This window comes from Hemibagrus wyckioides, linkage group LG23 (genome assembly GCF_019097595.1).
Source record: "Hemibagrus wyckioides isolate EC202008001 linkage group LG23, SWU_Hwy_1.0, whole genome shotgun sequence".
Taxonomy (NCBI): domain Eukaryota; kingdom Metazoa; phylum Chordata; class Actinopteri; order Siluriformes; family Bagridae; genus Hemibagrus; species Hemibagrus wyckioides.
The window spans coordinates 2,669,607-2,687,353 of NC_080732.1; the positions used below are offsets into that span (position 1 = coordinate 2,669,607).

Here is a 17,747-nt window from a genome sequence, read left to right on the forward strand (position 1 = left end):
TGTTTTCGTCTTGCAGTCTGTAATTCTTGTAGCGTCCAAATTGTCAAGAGAAATGTTTGTGAGAAGATTAACTGCCTTTAATTTGCATGTCTGTCTGTTTCTTTCATTCTTTAAGTAGCTGTTAAACAGGCCGCTGGACACATGGAGTCCGTCTCTGGGAACACAGGAACGTGGGTTTTTTTTCCTCTGATATATATTTTTTTTATTTGTGAATGTGTTTTGAAACAGCAAGTCAGATTTTTTTTAAAAATTAAATAAAGAGCTGCTGCATTAAAATAAATTGATCTAATCCATTGGCACTGGAGATGCACCGATGCTTTTCTCTTCCCGGCTTGATTCGGATTTCACACACACACAAATCTCCGCATGTCTCGTTATTCCTGTGCAACCTCAAGCTTCCGTGCTTCCTTTCCGATCCAACGAGAAAACGGCGACGTCTCTATCGGTGCATGTCTAGTTCAAACCCGAGTCCATTTTCTTATCATGAAGTGAAGGTCTAATGTTTTCTTTCTATAATTAAAGGAAATCCAGTTAAAGCTCAGAATATTTTTGTATACAAGAATTCAAGTGAAATGTTATCAGGTCATTTTTCATGGATTGTGTCCTTCGTAAAAAAGCAGGCTGTTTGTTCATTTGTGGATTTACGTTACGTCGTTAACGGCAGGACGGCGTCATGGGGGGAAAATCGATGGCTTTCTCTTTCTCTGCTGCTTTTGATCCAAAATGAATGATTTTGAAATGAAATAAAATAAAATGACGATACTAAGTGAAATGAATTTTGCAGTTTTCTCGTTCTGTTTCTCATTTTCTCTTCCTTCTTCCAGCGCATGGTGTTGCGTTTTTTTAAACTCTGCTCCTTTCGTACCTTTATCCTGTTTAATATCTGAATATAATGCAGGTGATTGCGCGTGTGCAGCCTGCACATCGACGTCCTCTCCTGTGAACTCTCTAGGATTATTTGTGTGGTGTTGATCCTCAGAACTCTGAGGAGGAACCTGAACAGCCCTGAATTTATGTACTGAACTGCTGAAGAGAGCCTTTTATTCAGTGTGTGTAAGAACTGGGTTAGTGTGTTATAAAGGCTCCTTATTTTTCTTTGGTGTTTAACATTTAGATGTTTTTTGGAGCTTTTTCTGATGGTATTCTTAGTGCATGACCTGGTGAACCTCTAATAGCATTTATTCATGGATGAGGATAACAATACTATACAATATATACAAACTGATCTGGCATAATATTATGACTACCTGCCTAATATTGTGTTGGTCCTCCTTTGCTGGTAAAACTGCCCTGACCCGTCGAGCCACTACATCCCTGAAGGTGTGCTGTGGGATCTGACACCAAGATGTTAGCAGCAGATCCTTTAAGTCCTGTAAGTTGTGAGGTGGGGCGTCCATGGATTAGACATGTTTGTCCAGCATATCCCACAGATGCTGGATTGGATTGAGATCTGGGGAATTTGGAGGCGGAGTCAATATCTCAAACTGGTTGTTGTGGTCATCAAACCATTCCTGAACCATTTCAGAGGCCACAGCCATCAGGGAACACCGTTTCCATGAAAGGGTGTAGATGGTCTGTAACAGTGCTTCGGTAGGTGGTACGTGTCAAAGTAACATCCACATGGATGGCAGGACCCAAGGTTTCTCAGCAGAACATTGACCAAAGCAGGACACTGCCTTCGCCAGCTCACCTTCTTCCCATAGTGCATCCTGGTGCCATGTGTTCCCCAGGTAAGAGACACACACACGCCTGGCCATCCACGTGCTGAAAAAGAAAACATGATTCATCAGACCAGGCCACCTTCCATTTCTGATGTTCACGTACCCATTGGTGGTGCTTTCGGCTGTGCACAGGGGTCAGCATGGTCAATGACTGGTCTGCAGCTATGCAGCTCCATACGCAAATAACTGCGATTCACTGTGTATTCTGACCCCTTTCTATCAGAACCAACATTAACTTCTTCAGCAATTTGAGCAACAGTAGCTCGTCTCTCTCTCTCTCTCTCTCTCTCTCTCTTTCGCTCTCTCACACACACACACACACAGTCTGTCTCTCTCTCTCTTTCTCTCACACACACACACTCTGTCTCTCTCTCACACAGCCCTGTACACGTCAGTCCATCATGTGTGCATGCTTCACCTGCAGTATGTACAGTGTATGAGGAGTCAGATTAGAGATTCTTCTAGAGAAAGTCAGCTTCTCTTAGGAGCTGGAGATGAACATGGACATACAGGGGTTGGACAATGAAACTAAAATGCCTGGTTTTAGACCACAATAATTCATTAGTATGGTGTAGGGCCTCCTTTTGCGGCCAATACAGCATCAATTCGTCTTGGGAATGACGGATACAAGTCCTGCACAGTGGCCAGAGGGATTTTGAGCCATTCTTCTTGCAGAATATTGGCCAGGTCACTACGTGATGCTGGTGGAGGAAAACGTTTCCTGACTCGCTCCTCCAAAACACCCCAAAGTGGCTCAATAATATTTAGATCTGGTGACTGTGCAGGCCATGGGAGATGTTCAACTTCACTTTCATGTTCATCAAACCACTCTGTCACCAGTCTTGCTGTGTGTATTGGTGCATTATCATCCTGATACACGGCACCGCCTTCAGGATACAATGTTTGAACCATTGGGTGCACATGGTCCTCCAGAATGGTTCGGTAGTCCTTGGCAGTGACGCGCCCATCTAGCACAAGTATTGGACCTAGGGAATGCCATGATATTGCAGCCCAAACCATCACTGATCCACCCCCATGCTTCACTCTGGGCATGTAACAGTCTGGGTGGTACGCTTCTTTGGGGCTTCTCCACACCGTAACTCTCCCGGATGTGGGAAAGACAGTGAAGGTGGACTCATCAGAGAACAATACATGTTTCACATTGTCCACAGCCCAAGATTTTCGCTGCTGGCACCATTGAAACCGACCTTTGGCATTGGCACGAGTGACCAAAGGTTTGGCTATAGCAGCCCGGCCATGTACATTGACCCTGTGGAGCTCCTGACGGACAGTTTTGGTGGAAACAGGAGAGTTGAGTTGCACATTTAATTCTGCAGTGAGTTGGGCAGCTGTGGTTTTATGTTTTTTGGATACATTCTGGGTTAGCACCCGGACATCCCTTTCAGACAGCTTCCTCTTGCGTCCACAGTTACTCCCGTTGGATGTGGTTCGTCCTTGGTGGTATGCTGACATTACCCTGGATACCGTGGCTCTTGATACATCACAAAGACTTGCTGTCTTAGTCACAGATGCGCCAGCGAGACGTGCACCAACAATTTGTCCTCTTTTGAACTCTGATATGTCTCCCATAATGTTGTGTGCATTGCAATATTTTAAGCAAAATTGTGCTGTTACTCTGCTAATTAAACCTTCACACTCTGCTCTTACTGGTGGAATGTGCAATCAATGAAGATTGGCCACCAGGCTGGTCAAATTTAGCCATGAACCCTCCAACACTAAATTGGCCAGTGTTTCAGTTTCATTGTCCAACCCCTGTAGATTAAAAGATTCTTCTCTGATGGGGCACTGATTAAGAGGGGAATGGATACGGGGCAGCACGTGCGCGTTGATTTGTGGATAAAGGGGAGTGGTCACTCGATATAAAGCTCACTAGTTGGACTAGGTCCTGCCCTTTGTGCAGCTCGCATTCATTTCCATTTTAATCATTATAAGGATTTTAATTCAGTCGCCTTTTCTATAAATAATGGAAAGCTGATGTAGAGGGGCCAATACTTTTGCACCAAGGCACTATTCCATCCTATACAGCCCTTTGTGTGGGGGTTTGGACAAACTGCCATGCGCGTGAAGTAGAAACGTCGGCACGCACGCGCACACAAATTTTATATTTGCTTTGAATAGCTTTAGATGGAAGCTGATCCTCGTTGCTCCTGTGGGAGCAGTTGCCATGGTTACCATACGTCGAGCCTTGTCCGCCGGCGATGACGTAACGCCTCGCTTTGCGAGCGCGCGCTCGCTGTTCACACACACACACACTGCCGTGGCGCGCGCGCTTTCCTCATTGGCTGCTCTGCAAAACCGATGGATTAAAAAAAAAACTAAAATAAAAAAACAGAGAAACGGACAGGTTTATTATTTTATCGGTTTTTTTATTTGCTCAGTTCATATATATCATGTCAATTTCGCGTGCTTGTTGTTGAAGCGTTGATCCCATTTTTCATATTATTTTTGGAGGAAGAAGTGGAGATGGCTGCAATCGTGGAGAAGTCAGGTAAGTGAGTTTAATCTCATTATCACAGGACAGGGGTGAAGACCTGCACTGGGTGAATTATTGGGGAAGAATTATCTCCAGAGCTCGGTGGATTAGACTGGGAGGATTCTAACAGAAGGAGAGAAATTTTAGGAAGAGGACTTTCTGTACACAGGAGAGCGATCCAGAAATGCAGAGACAATACTGATATTCACAAAAAATACTGAAATACTGCAAAAATACAAACATGCAGAGGAAATACTGAAATTCAAATAAAATACTGAAATGCACAGAAATGCAGAGAAAATACTGATATGATGCACAGAAAATACGGAAATGCAGAGAAAATACTGATATGATGCACAGAAAATACTGAAATACAGAGAAAATACTGATATGATGCACAGAAAATACGGAAATGCAGAGAAAATACTGATATGATGCACAGAAAATACGGAAATACAGAGAAAATACTGAAATGCAAAGAAAATACTGATATGCACAGAAATGCAGAGAAAATGCTGAAATACTGAAATGCAGAGGAAATACTGATATGATGCACAGAAAATACTGAAATACAGAGAAAATACTGATATGATGCACAGAAAATATGGAAATGCAGAGAAAATACTGAAATGCACAGAAAATATTGAAATGCAAAGAAGTGCCTGAGAAAATATTTGAATGCAGAGAAAATACTGAAATGCCTGAACAAATACAGAAATGAGGTGAAAATCCAGAAATGCTGCACACTTTGCCCAGTTTGTTCATTGCACTACGAACGCGCCACAAGAACAGATGACAGGAATCCTGCTCCTCTCCAGCTGTAGCAGTGATGTGAGGTTGTAGATGAGGAAAGAGCCGGTGTGAGTCTAACACCAGTTCATGTTGCATTTCCTGCATGCAGTGTAAGTAAATGACTTAATATTCCCAGGAATGTGAAGAACATGAAGAAAATCCTGTCCATTGATTTGTTGTCCTCAAGATGGATGAATCGCTTCTCCCAATTATGTCGAACCCACTGCATGCAGACGCTGGGAAAAACTTACACCATGGGGGAAAAATGAGAAACTGACTCGACCTCGCCTCAGTCTGCGTCCGTTCACATAACAATAGACAGTTAACACGCTGCATTTCACTGAGCAGACACGTGCATGTTCATAAAGGGTGTGTCCCTCCTGCTCATCAGCGTGCATGCTAACATCACTGCTCTTTTTCACAGATATGACAAAAGATCGAGCGAGATTAGCCCGTGAGAGGAGAGAGGAGAAAGAGAAGACTCAGGGTACGAAATCCTTCATGACATCATAACACATTTCTGAGGCAACAATCCTGGCCCCTAGGTTTCACATCCGGATATGAGCTGATATCCGGGAAGTGCTTCTGGTTGTGCTCTAGGCTATGTCACTGTAGCTAAGCTAAGTGTGTGTGTGTGTGTGTCAACATTGTGACAGAATTTATTAGCATAAAATTACAATCCAAGAGCAAACATAAGAAAATAAAATGCAGCTTTTAAAAAAATAATTGCTAAAGATAAAGCTAAGACAACTTTTCAGGCGGATGATACCTAGCAAATTTCAAATAGATAATTTCTCCCTGGAAACATAAATCATAATAACATGATAAAATCCACATTAAATTCAGATCAGAAGATCTGAACGGTTACTGAAAATAAATACTTGTATTCTTAAGTAAACTTTAGTGAAATAGCAATGTTTACTCATTTAAACTAGTTTCTGCTAATTAATTTAGCTAGCTAGCTAGTTCACAAAGCCATCAGTCATCAGGGAAATATCATGCTAACTCACAAACTATAAACTAGCATTTCTTTTGCTTGTGAAGTATCCCATATATTAGCAAAAACAACATCTGACTAGCTGATTGATTTAATAAGTTAATTTAAAAATGTTTGATTATCTAGCAGACTTTAACAAACAAGCTAAACTATAAATCTTGACTAGCTAGCTAATATAACAAGAATATTTACCAAGCTAAATTACAAGTCTTATCTAGCTAGCTAAATTAAACAGCGGAAACTAGCTAAGATGAGCAAACTTCACTTAACAGACTTCTTTAGAAGAGAATTTTAAAGAAAAGTTTTTCATTTTTACACCAGAGAAAAAGGATGAATCATATCGTGAAAGAATCCAGGAAAAGACAGCATACTAAGAGGAAAAATCCAGGAAAAGACAGCATACTAAGAGGAAAAATCCAGGAAAAGACAGCATACTAAGAGGAAAAATCCAGGAAAAGACAGCATACTAAGGAGAAAATCCTGGAAAAGACAGCATACTAAGTCAAAAACCCAGGAAAAGACAGCATACTGAAGGGAAAATCCAGGAAAAGACAGAATGCTAAGGGAAAAATCTTGGAAAAGACAGCATACTAAGAGGAAATATCCAGGAAAAGACAGCATACTAAGGAGAAAATCTAGGAAAAGACAGCATAGTAAGAGGAAATATCCAGGAAAGACAACATACTATGAGAAAAATCCAGGAAAGACAACATACTATGGGAAAAATCCAGGAAAGACAACATACTAAGGGGAAAATTCAGGAAAAGACAGCATACTGAAGGGAAAATCCAGGAAAAGACAGCATACTAAGGGAAATATCCAGGAAAAGACAGAATACTAAGGCAAAAACCCAGGAAAAGACAGCATACTGAAGGGAAAATCCAGGAAAAGACAGAATACTAAGAGGAAAAATCCAGAAAAGCCAGCATACTAAGGAAAAAATCCAGGTAAAGACTGAATGCTAAGGGAAAAATCTAGGAAAAGACAGCATACTAAGAGGAAATATCCAGGAAAGACAACATACTATGGGAAAAATCCAGGAAAGACAACAGACTAAGGGAAAAATTCAGGAAAAAACAGAATACTAAGAGGTAAAATCCAGGAAAAGACAGCATACTAAGACTAACAATCCAGGAAAAGACAGAATACTAAGACTAACAATCCAGGAAAAGACAGAATACTAAGGGGAAAATCCAGGAAAGACAACATACTAATGGGAAAAATCTAGGAAAAGACAGCATACAAAGGAGAAAATCCAGGAAAAGACCGCATACTAAGAGGAAAAATCCAGGAAAGACAACATACTAATGGAAAAATCCAGGAAAAGACAGCATACTAATGGAAAAATCCAGGAAAAGACAGAATACTAAAAGGAAAAATCCAGGAAAAGACAGCATACTAAGAGGAAAAATCCAGGAAAGACAACATACTAATGGAAAAATCCAGGAAAAGACAACATGCTAAGAGGAAAAATCCTGGAAAAGAGAGCATACTAATGGAAAAATCCAGGAAAAGACAGAATACTAAGAGGAAAAATCCAGGAAACGAGAGCATACTAAAAGGAAAAGCCTGGAAAAGACAGAATACTAAGAAAACAAGAAAAGAAAGAAAGAAATGTAACTCTTGTGGTGTTTGCCATTTTTAACAAGGATTTTGATTCACAATATGAGAGTAAAAATTTGACAGAATTTTTTTCTTTTTAAATAAAAAATAGAATATTTTAAAAATTAAAATTAAAATTCTTAAGTACTTAAGAGTACAAGTATTTATTTGTACAAGTATTCATGTTTAAATCTTCCAAACCGAAGCGCAGTAAGATGAGGTGAAGTATAATAACTGAAGTGTTTCCTGCTCTGCCAAGTTCTGCTCCTGCCTCAATAACCCAAACCTCTGAGGGATCATGTAGCAGGCGCGACTGAGCTAACAGAGTGTAGGAGCATCACTGTGATGCGGAGATGGTCTGCTCTGTTCGGTCTGTTTACCTCGTTTCCCTGTGCATGTGCAGCAAGCCGGGAGAAGGAGCTGTGGGAGAAGGAGCAGCGTTCCCGTAAGCAGTACGAGCGTTCGCTGGAGGAACGAGGGAGGCGTCTGGAGGAGCAGCGGCAGAGAGAGGAACGTCGCAGAGCCGCTGTGGAGCACAAGAGGAGGCAGCGTGTCGAGGAGGAGAAGGTCAGTGCCTCGCATGTCCACTAATCACTCTCCTTCATTTTACTTTCTGCTCTCCGTCACCCTGCCTCATCCTTATCCCCGCTTTAAAGCTTGGGCTCATGCTAACGATGCTTCTGAGTGACACTTTCGTGTTCTGGAAAAATAAAACATAGTGAGAAGTAAAAGCTCCGGAGCTGAGCCGGTCTTTTCTGTCTGGAGGTGAAGGTCGTTTCTGGGCCAGAATAATTGAAACAGAAGCAGGAAATGAAGAACTACATCGATCTACTGCTTAATTGGTAAACATAATCTATCCATATAATATTAATACAGGTTCTGAGAAGCGTTTAAATATTACAAACTGCACCTTTAAATGTTAGCGTTATACAATAAGCAGCTAGCATCTAGCACACAGTTAGCATCTCTTGGTCTATTTGTCTTGTTGGCGCAAAATGAACCGGGCTCCTCCCACTTTGTATGGCTTTTAAGTAAAAGCTACTGAATTACCGCCTTGTTTTCAGATAAGGGGCGGAGTTGATTTCAGGGCCAGAATCATTTTAAAGAGAATCCTAAAATGAAGAGAAAAGCTGAGAGATTTACTGCACTGTGATGTTCAAGATCTCGTGATAAAAAATAAATAAAGACAGAGAGTTCTCGTTAGGGTTAGCTCTGCAAATGACATTTTCTGCAAAACGTATTTTAATCTTTATGAGAAATACAGATCTAGAAAGAAAAAATTTCAAACCACACCTTTAAATAGTGTAATGAGAATAATCGATGCTGTCTGTCAAGGACATTATAACAAAGAGCTCCTGGTTTTTGTTCATTCAAAAAAATTAAAAGTAAAATTTCTAACCACTTTTCTGCTAAGCCAACAGTCTTCAGGAAGATCGTATGCTAACCTCACCACTCATTAGCATTTCCTCTGCTTATGAAAAAATGTTCAGTGTTTCACATATTAGCAGAAACAAAACCTAACTAGTGAGCTAAATAAGGAAGCTAATTTAAAGAGGTTGATTTTTAACAAGCCAAATTACAAATCTTAACTAGCTAGCTAATCTAACTAGCGAATATAATCATCTTAACTGAGCAAACGTAAGCCATGAAATTCGAAAGATTCTTCAGGTGTCATTTGAATGTACATTTTAAAGCCAGTTACATGAGGGGAAAAAGAATAAATCACATCCTGACAGGATTCACCAAGAGACAAATTTAGAAAATTATTGAGCCTTTTTTAAAGCTGTATTTTTATCGAGAGCTGTTTATTGTTCTGTATGAGGAAGTTTTTCAGATAGGAGCTGAGCTTAAAGTGGATTTCTTTCTGTTTATTGATTAAAATTGGAAGCATTGCCATGTTGTGACCATCCCCCACGCTAACGCTGGGTCACTCCGGCGCAACGTGATGACCTCACCGTTCCCGACATCTATCGCACGCTGACAGATGAATAAATCACAATTAGCACTGACACGCTCAGGATCATTTATGATTTAGTGCAAAGAGGCAAGGTAACAAAGAGAGCTAGGGCGTGATAAAGACTCCGGCTGCATGCTGTTTGTCTTTAACCAGTGCGTCTGCTTGGCTGGATTGATGCTGGATTGATGCTGGATTGATGAATGTTAGCTTTTTTTAATGCTGCGTGTGTGTAAATCCTTACTTTAGATGACTCTGTTCTTGGCCGGTGGAAGGTGCTCTGCTTTCACATTGATTCCGTTTCCTCTGCAGTGGCATCAGAATAAATCCATATCTCAACCTGCGCTGTTTTTAATGCACACATGCAAATGATTATTTACAGTCATCTTCTCTCAGCTAGTTGGTCTGACTCACTGGACGGCGATGAGGGGAAAATTCTAATCAGAGATGCGACATGCGGGTCTTTCACTCATGTACCGTATAACAATAGACATATATAAATAATAACATGATCAGATAATATAAATTCTATTGACTCTAAGATTTATTTTTTAAAAAAGGTTTCCTTAATTTAAAATAAAGGTTTCCTTATGATAATCTCTTAAAGATTAATACTGAACAAATTATATATATATATATATATATATATATATATATATATAAGACTGTAAGTAGTAATCTTTTATATACATTTTTTTCTTTCTTTAAATATTTCTATATAATTTTTTAAATATTTCTATATAAATATTTCTATAAAATATTTTAAAAATTATTTGGCACTGAATAACATTTCCACAAATTTCTTGTACTGCAATAATCCAGTTGTAATACATAAAAATAATTCAAATAGATATTTTACACAATTCTTAAACTTAATAATATAAAGATAATATAATAATAATAATAATAATAATAATAATAATAATAATAATAATAATAATAATAATATTAAGACTTACAAAAGCTTACAGATTAACACTGAACAAATTTTCTATAATTTAAAAAACGTATCTAATATTTATTAAATATTTCTGCTTATAATAAATATTTAAAAATGTTTCATTTATTATTATAATAAATTATTTGGTACTAAATAACATTTTTACAGATTTCTTAAACTGCAATAATCCAGTTGTAATAAAAAAAAAAATTCAAATCTATATTTTACATTATCCTTAAACTTAATAATAATAATAATAATAATAATAATAATAATAATAATATAATTAATTAATTAATTAATAATTCAACTTAATAATATAAAATTAAGCGCATTTAAATGAACCCATAGAAAGCTATAGGGAACATAGCATATGTTTTCCCTTTTTTTGTTTGTTTTTGTTTTGATTTTCTTAAAAATGCTTTCCATCTTTGGCTTATTTGTAATATTTGTATCATTTATCTATGTAATATATCATTTAACAAATCTGAGGTATTATATATATATATATATGGAATGTGTTGTGTGTAATGAACTCATGTGTATATTGTTGGAATCTGTGTCATCGGGGCACTTAAAGAGTTAATTTTAGAGAGGAAATGCAGCCACTGAGTAAATGGAAAACAAGAACAAGCAGGACGAGAGGGGGGGGAGGGCGGGAGCAAGGGGGGGAGGGGACCGGAGAGCGAGAGAGAGACAGAGGGGGGGGGCAAGAGAGAAAGAGAGCGAGAGAGGGGGGGGGGCAAGAGAGAAAGAGAGAGAGGGAGAGAGAGATTTCCCGATAACACTGATGTGACCTGTGCCATTACCATAGCTACACTGTGGCTGTGTGTGTGTGTGTGTGTGTGTGTGTGTGTGTTTGAACAGCCGGGTGCCATTGGGGGAATGAAGGGAGGGGTTTGGGCGGGCCATCCTCAGCTCTGTGATTTTTTAGAAGCTCTCCATCACCTGAGAGAGAGAGAGAGAGAGAGAGAGAGAGGGAGAGAGAGAGAGAGAGAGGGAGAGAGAGCGTGTGACGGAGACACACACACAGGGCAAGGCCCTTCCTTGTTATTATCCAGCAGTCAGTAAGGAGAAGAGGTTGTGCATCTGTGTGTGTGTGTGTGTGTGTCTGTGAGAGTGTGTGTGTGTGTGTGAGCGAGCGTGAGGGTGGGAGACAGTCGGCATGGAGTATCAGCTGGCCTCGTCTCCGTCCTCACGGCGCCGCAGTGACAGCTCAGTCAGAGAGAATCTGGTCTTCCCTGTTTTGGAACGCAACGAGCAGGAGCACCTGGAGGCACTGATGCGGCGCTCGGAGGACCGCGGCCTGCCGCCGGAGCAGAGACACAAACGCTGGACGTGGGGCGGCCCACCGCGAGCCTGCGAGGGTGAGTCCGACATCCGTATCCCCGGGGGAGGAGGAGGAGGATGAGAGCATGTAACTCAGGGTGTGTAGGCTGCAATGCAGGGGTGGATTTTTTGGTTTTTAAAGCTCGCCAGAGCCGGTGTGGGTGTTACCTAACAAACTGCAGCAGCTCCGCGTTAGGAGTGATGCAATTTGGCAGAAAAAGCTAGCGTTGGCGTGTGTCGCCAATATCTCGAAAGAAGCTCAAGGTTAGACACCTGATTAGCAATTCACCATGATTCAGAATTGGTATCAACTCTGGTGTCGCTCTTAAAAACGTACTTTTTGCCCTAAATGTCACAGCTGAGATAACGAGATCTCTCTCCTCACACTGTTTAACAGGATCTCATTAAGCTTGTAAAAGCAGCAGATAAACCCATTCTCCACAAAGCAGCAGCGACAGAAACACAGGAGCACCACCCGGACTCTGTGGTGCATTCATAACGACATTAATAATTCACCCCGTCCGAGAGACCGAAGGTCCGCCATCGGCCCACATGATGCGCGAGTCCTTTCCGTTGTATTTATATAAATATATAAAGAGAGATCCATCGATCCGGGTTCACGCTGGGATGCGGTGGCTTTTAGAAAGCTAGAAAGCTGTACTGAGATAACCTGAGCTCATCATCAGCACGAATGTTCCCTCTTCTCCCCCCCGGTGAAGATCATATTACTGTCCAGCTCGACTCCGAAAACTCATTTAGTCGCCGTATCGTCGGCTCGCTAGCTCGGTCCCTCTCCGGCGTTTCGCTGACAAGCCGTATAAATATTTCACCACGCTATTTCATCGTGTCATTTCTGAAACCTTAGACGCCGGTTCTGAGGCCTTCCCAGTCATTTTTCTGTCGAAAGCGAACATACACGAGTACGACGATGAGGTCATTCATCCGTGTTCAGATTCTCAATCGAGTGCAGCGCTATGACTACACATTTCTCTGCAGGTTTTTTTGTGTTACACAAGATATAGAAAATGTAAGCATTTTTCACCTTTAACGTGATACAGAGCCCAACACCAACACCATTCACAAACAAAAACGATTTAGAGACAAAAAACGACAATAACCTGCTTACACAAGCCTTTGTACACCCTTTTATAATGAATTTAACGAATGAACCAATCACATTCCAGCTCAGCTTCAGATCTAATTATCAAACACAACACCAGCTGCTGGTTCTCTACCATTTCTCCTTCTTGCTATCATCTGACAGCCGAAGCCCTGACCCATATAAATCATGTACATGACCTCGTTGTTGAGAACGATATCGATCCGAAAGAATTTCCAAAACTGTTCCCTGGAGCGGCGTGAAATCCATCATCAGCAACAAGCAGAGCAAATTCCTGGACTACAGAGACAATACCAAGAACCAGACGTCCTACAAAGAAACAATTGATGAAGTAGAAAACCTCAAATCAGTGGAGCTGCCAAGAGATGTACAGCAACCTGCAGGAATTCCTGGTCACTTCCTGTATGTTTGATGGACGTCCAGACCATCCAAACCATTCAAGCTTAATCCTAAACCTAAACCAGAGTGTTCTGGAACAAAGTAAAACATTTTTGTGGCACAAATGTAAGAATTCTGCCACAAAAACAAGAGTTTCTCACACCATACGGTTTCCATGGTGAAGCATGGTGGTGGCAGCATCATGCTATAGAGCTGCTGTTCTTCTAGCTATTCATCAGGGATTGAAGCTGTAGTCTGTTTAGGTTTAAATCCTCCAGCTGAAGAAAACAATTCAGCAGGATTATGACCCAAGTCATCAAAGGAACAGCTTCAGAAGTTTGAAGCCACTGTGGAAGAACCTGGGGATGGATATGAAGAGGACTAGAGACCCGATTTTTATTAGATAGATCTGGAGCATTTTCTCAAGGAAGAGTGGAATAAAAAAACTACTATATCTGGAAGTTTGAAGTGGGTGGAGTCTTACTATAAAATACTGACTGGAACACGACATGCCAAAGATCTTTAAAGTTAAAACTTATTGTTAGTTTTGTTCTTTTCCCTTTTTTTTCCCCTACAATTTGTTTTTGGCTCGAATCCCGTTGGCCGTCCCGTCGCATTAAAGGTAGAACGACGTAATCGTATTTATCCTGTGTCTAGAATTATTTTTATATCCACTCCAAAGTGTAAAACACAAACAACAGCAAATGCAAAAATAACTCCACACGGAAAAGGGGCGGTCCTTATTGAAGACCTCTGCTTCGTGGTTGCTGATTGGCTGTAGCACACGCCATTTTATGTTGGCCAAATTTTGAGCACCCTGAAAGTCCACCCGAAGGAACCTTTTTGCTCATATGCAGCGTCCAATCAGCAGCGAGTGTGTGATGTTTATTAAGCTCCGCCCCTTTCTGTTTTCCTGTCGATTGCTTTTTGTTTGTTTTGTTGCCGTTTCGTGCTCATTTTTAGAATGTTTTAAACACTTGGGTGTTGGTCATGTGATGTCATTGTGTAATGCTATAACAAAGGATAGGTTACGTAACGATTCGTATCCTAGGTTAGAAAATTCTCTGATTTGTAACGTATAAAGGGATTATGTCTCTGTTTCATTCTTGTTCATAACTCCGTAGTCGTTGATCAGATCCTTAGCATGAAGTGAATGTGTGACGTTTGCTTACATGACGTCTGCTTTCTCTGCTCTGCATCACCTGCTGCGTAGATGACCCTAAGATTGCCCCGCCCGCTCCTGCTGCTTCCTCCATCTTAACCAATGAGCCTGCTTCTCTCCCGCCTGCCAGCCAATCCAAAGCCGGTACTAATCTCCAGCTGCTTTGTGTGTTGTCCTCTTTACTGTGTGTGTGTGTGTGATGTCATGTGGTATTGTGTTCTTTGCCTCGTTTGTGTTGTTTCTCAGGCTTCTTTGTTTTTACCCTCCCTCCCTAAAGCGTATAAATGCCACAGGGACACTTCCTGGAATTAAAACCCAGAGAAGGTAATTCATCATTAAGACGGAGCGCACATAGCCAGAGGCAGATCCGTGTCCTGCTCCCTGCATGCTGGAAAGGGCGGACGTGCAGGATGGGCAGGAAGTGCAGGATGGGCAGGATGTGGATCTGAGATCAGCCCAGAGCTGCAGTGCTGCTTCAGTGCTGAAGGGAGTGGAGGATGCAGGGTGGAGGGCGGATCCTTCAGCTGTTAGTTCACTAGATATGCAAATGATATGCAAATCCACATCCCAGCAATGAATAACATCACGCGGTTTAAACGCAGTGAACACGGATTCAGATTCGATCTCGGGTGAAGATTTTCGGATATTTTTCAGGAAACGTGACACGGCTGTGATTAGACCTGCGCATCCCGTCATCGCTAATGCTAAACTCTTTACTTTTGTTTGACCTTCTCTGGTTACATGCAGCCGAACAAAGCAAACATGAGGGAGAAAATGACTTAAATACTGCAAGTGGTGTTGCCAGTTCTGCTGTTTTCCTGCAGTTAGGTAACAAGCAACTGGACACTCCTTCAGTAATGAAGCAGGGGTGTTTTATTAATCATTAATATTTGTTAGATCATTAGAATGAAACAATGCGCTGGTTACATTATAATTATAATGTAGTCATTTATATTTCTTTGTCTTCGGCATTTGCACCTAAGGGTGTACAAACTTTTGCATGTAACTGTATTTAATGTGTTTAATGTGTTTACAAGGACAAATTATTCAGATCTTAAACTAATCACAGCTCCAGTCTGGGATCAAAATTACATCCCCTGAACATCTCAGTGGTCTCAGACTTCACACAATGCATCTCTTCATCTCTCTCTCTTTCTTTCTCTCTCTCTCTCTCTCTCTGTCTGTTTTTTTCTCTATTTGCCTATTTCTCTCTCTCTCTCTCTCTCTCTCTCGCTCTCTCTTTCTGACTCTCTCTCTCTGCCCTCTGTCTTCTCATTCTCTCTCTCTCCATCTCTCTCTTTTCTCTAATTCTCTCTCTATCTCTCCATCTCTCTTTCTCTCTCTCCATCTCTCTCTTTTCTCTAATTCTCTCTCTCTCCATCTCTCTCTCTCTCTCTCTTCGTCTCTCTTTCTCTCTCTCTCTCTCTCCTCAGTACCAGACTTCATGATTCCACCGGACTGTCCAGAGATAGACCTGATCACTCGCCTTTCCTCCTCGAACTCCTCAGCTGTTATAGCACAGCCATCAGGGAGAGGTGAGGTGTGATTCCTTCCTCTATCAAACATCACTCATTATTCTGTCCTCCCTTTATCCCTGTATGACCTCTGACCCCCTGCTGTCTTTCCTTTGTCCTCGTTTAGCCTCACCCAGCCCCCACAGGTCCCCTTATAAGTCCTCATCGAGCAGAACCGAGCGCAAGAAGACCAGCTCCACATCTGGACCGTCGGAGGAATCCCGAGGGGTTGCCACGACCCCCAAAACCCCCCAGGTCAGCCCTTTCAGTAGCACAGCTCTCAGTGGTGTTCTTTTAGAGCACAAATCCATTTTTTCTTGCACAGCTCAGATTTTTCGATTCAGACTATTCAGTGGGCAAAACGTTAAGATACAACCCACCAAGGAGACGGTCTCCTAGCAACTGCATTTCTCTGCTCTCGCTGTTTCCTGCTTCAGAGCTTTATTTTTGCTGCTCTGCAAGCTGACACATCTATGCGCAGACCAATATATTCTCTTATATATTAGCAGTTCACAGGAACATATCTATAGCATCCAGGTGAGATTATGCAATAAAGCAAGGCAGACGTTTGGGAATAAACAGTAGTGCAAATCATCTGGGATGCAGAGCGTATGGAAATACATATGCAGGCAGTATTAAATTCATTAAAAAAATGTTATTGTTGTTTACAGACAGAGAAACAAGCCGGCACGATCACCGACTCCTCAGCGAAGCAACTCGAATCTCCCATGACACCCACCAAGAGCTTGTCTGTTAGCAAGAAGCCCGGCACACCCAAAAGGTTTCAGATCCACTTTTTATTTTTTCCTCTCTCCTCACACTGGACTGTATTCAGACTCGATCAGTTCTATCCTAAAATCACGATAAGATTTAGACTCTAGGAGAGCGAGAGCATTTAGACTCTAGGAGAGCATGAATTCAAATCCTGTCTTTGACACTAGCTAATCGTAGGCATCTGTGACTTCATGTATGTGGATGAGGGGAAATTGAGCTTTCCTAGAGTGTTTCATGTGTCAGAAGAAGCCTTCAGTCTTCCTTTGTGCTTGCTGGCTGGTGGGGCAAAACTGGGTAGAAAAATAAGTTTAAAAAAATAAATAAAGGCAAAAAGAAAATGTCTGGACCATTGGCATTCAACACAAGCACTGACCTTTAGGGCTGAAAATAATCTGGGATAGAAAATACAGACCAAAGAAGGAAATGTCATTCAGTTTCCCTTTCTGTCGAGTGCAATATGATGTAACATTCAAGCAAGAGACCATTTTAATATAGTATATTTTATTAAATTAAAAAAGACTAACAGGATGGTATTTAAGCCCTAAACTGACTCTGATATTGAATCCTCACCGCTTTGTGTTGTAGTTACATGAAAACTTCTCAAAGGTGAAAACTTCCTGTGCTCTAATTAAGGTCCAAGTCATGTAAGAGCCGTATCCAGTCTCCGTGTTCTCCGGGGCAGTTCCCCAGCTCACCCATGAGGCACAGAGCAGTGACCCCGGGGGCAGACAGCTACAAGAGGCTGGACGGAGAGGAGAAAGGAGTCGAGAGTAAAAGCTCCAGCACTCTGGATAGGAAAAGCTCAAGGACTGAAAAGATTCCCAAATCTGCAAGCAGAGAACTCGGGCATAATGCAGGTGAGATGTGGACGGATGGAACACTGACGGGTTTAAGGATCTGGGAAGATTTTCCTCGTGTTTTGATTTCAGTTGCAGCAGAAAGTTTAGACTCATGGAACAATGAGCACTGC

The 17,747-nt window shown here is 41.3% G+C and overlaps 1 protein-coding gene across 4 annotated transcripts in view; it reads left to right on the top strand.

Annotated features, from left to right (window-relative positions):
• Positions 1-3,951: 3,951 nt before the first annotated feature.
• Positions 3,952-17,747, top strand: part of map7d2b (MAP7 domain containing 2b) — an 18,414-nt gene continuing 4,618 nt past the window's right edge. The window contains exons 1-9 of one of the 4 annotated variants that reach the window (XM_058377010.1): positions 3,952-4,230; positions 5,432-5,494; positions 8,010-8,173; positions 11,765-11,867; positions 14,541-14,633; positions 15,923-16,024; positions 16,131-16,258; positions 16,675-16,784; positions 17,411-17,634. In XM_058377010.1, the coding sequence (XP_058232993.1) occupies positions 4,206-4,230; positions 5,432-5,494; positions 8,010-8,173; positions 11,765-11,867; positions 14,541-14,633; positions 15,923-16,024; positions 16,131-16,258; positions 16,675-16,784; positions 17,411-17,634 (1,012 nt within the window). In that variant the 5' untranslated portion in view covers positions 3,952-4,205. Of the gene's footprint in view, positions 4,231-5,431; positions 5,495-8,009; positions 8,174-11,403; positions 11,868-14,540; positions 14,634-15,922; positions 16,025-16,130; positions 16,259-16,674; positions 16,785-17,410; positions 17,635-17,747 lie in introns of those variants that run through there. The other 3 variants (XM_058377012.1, XM_058377013.1, XM_058377014.1) reach the window with 3 other exon arrangements.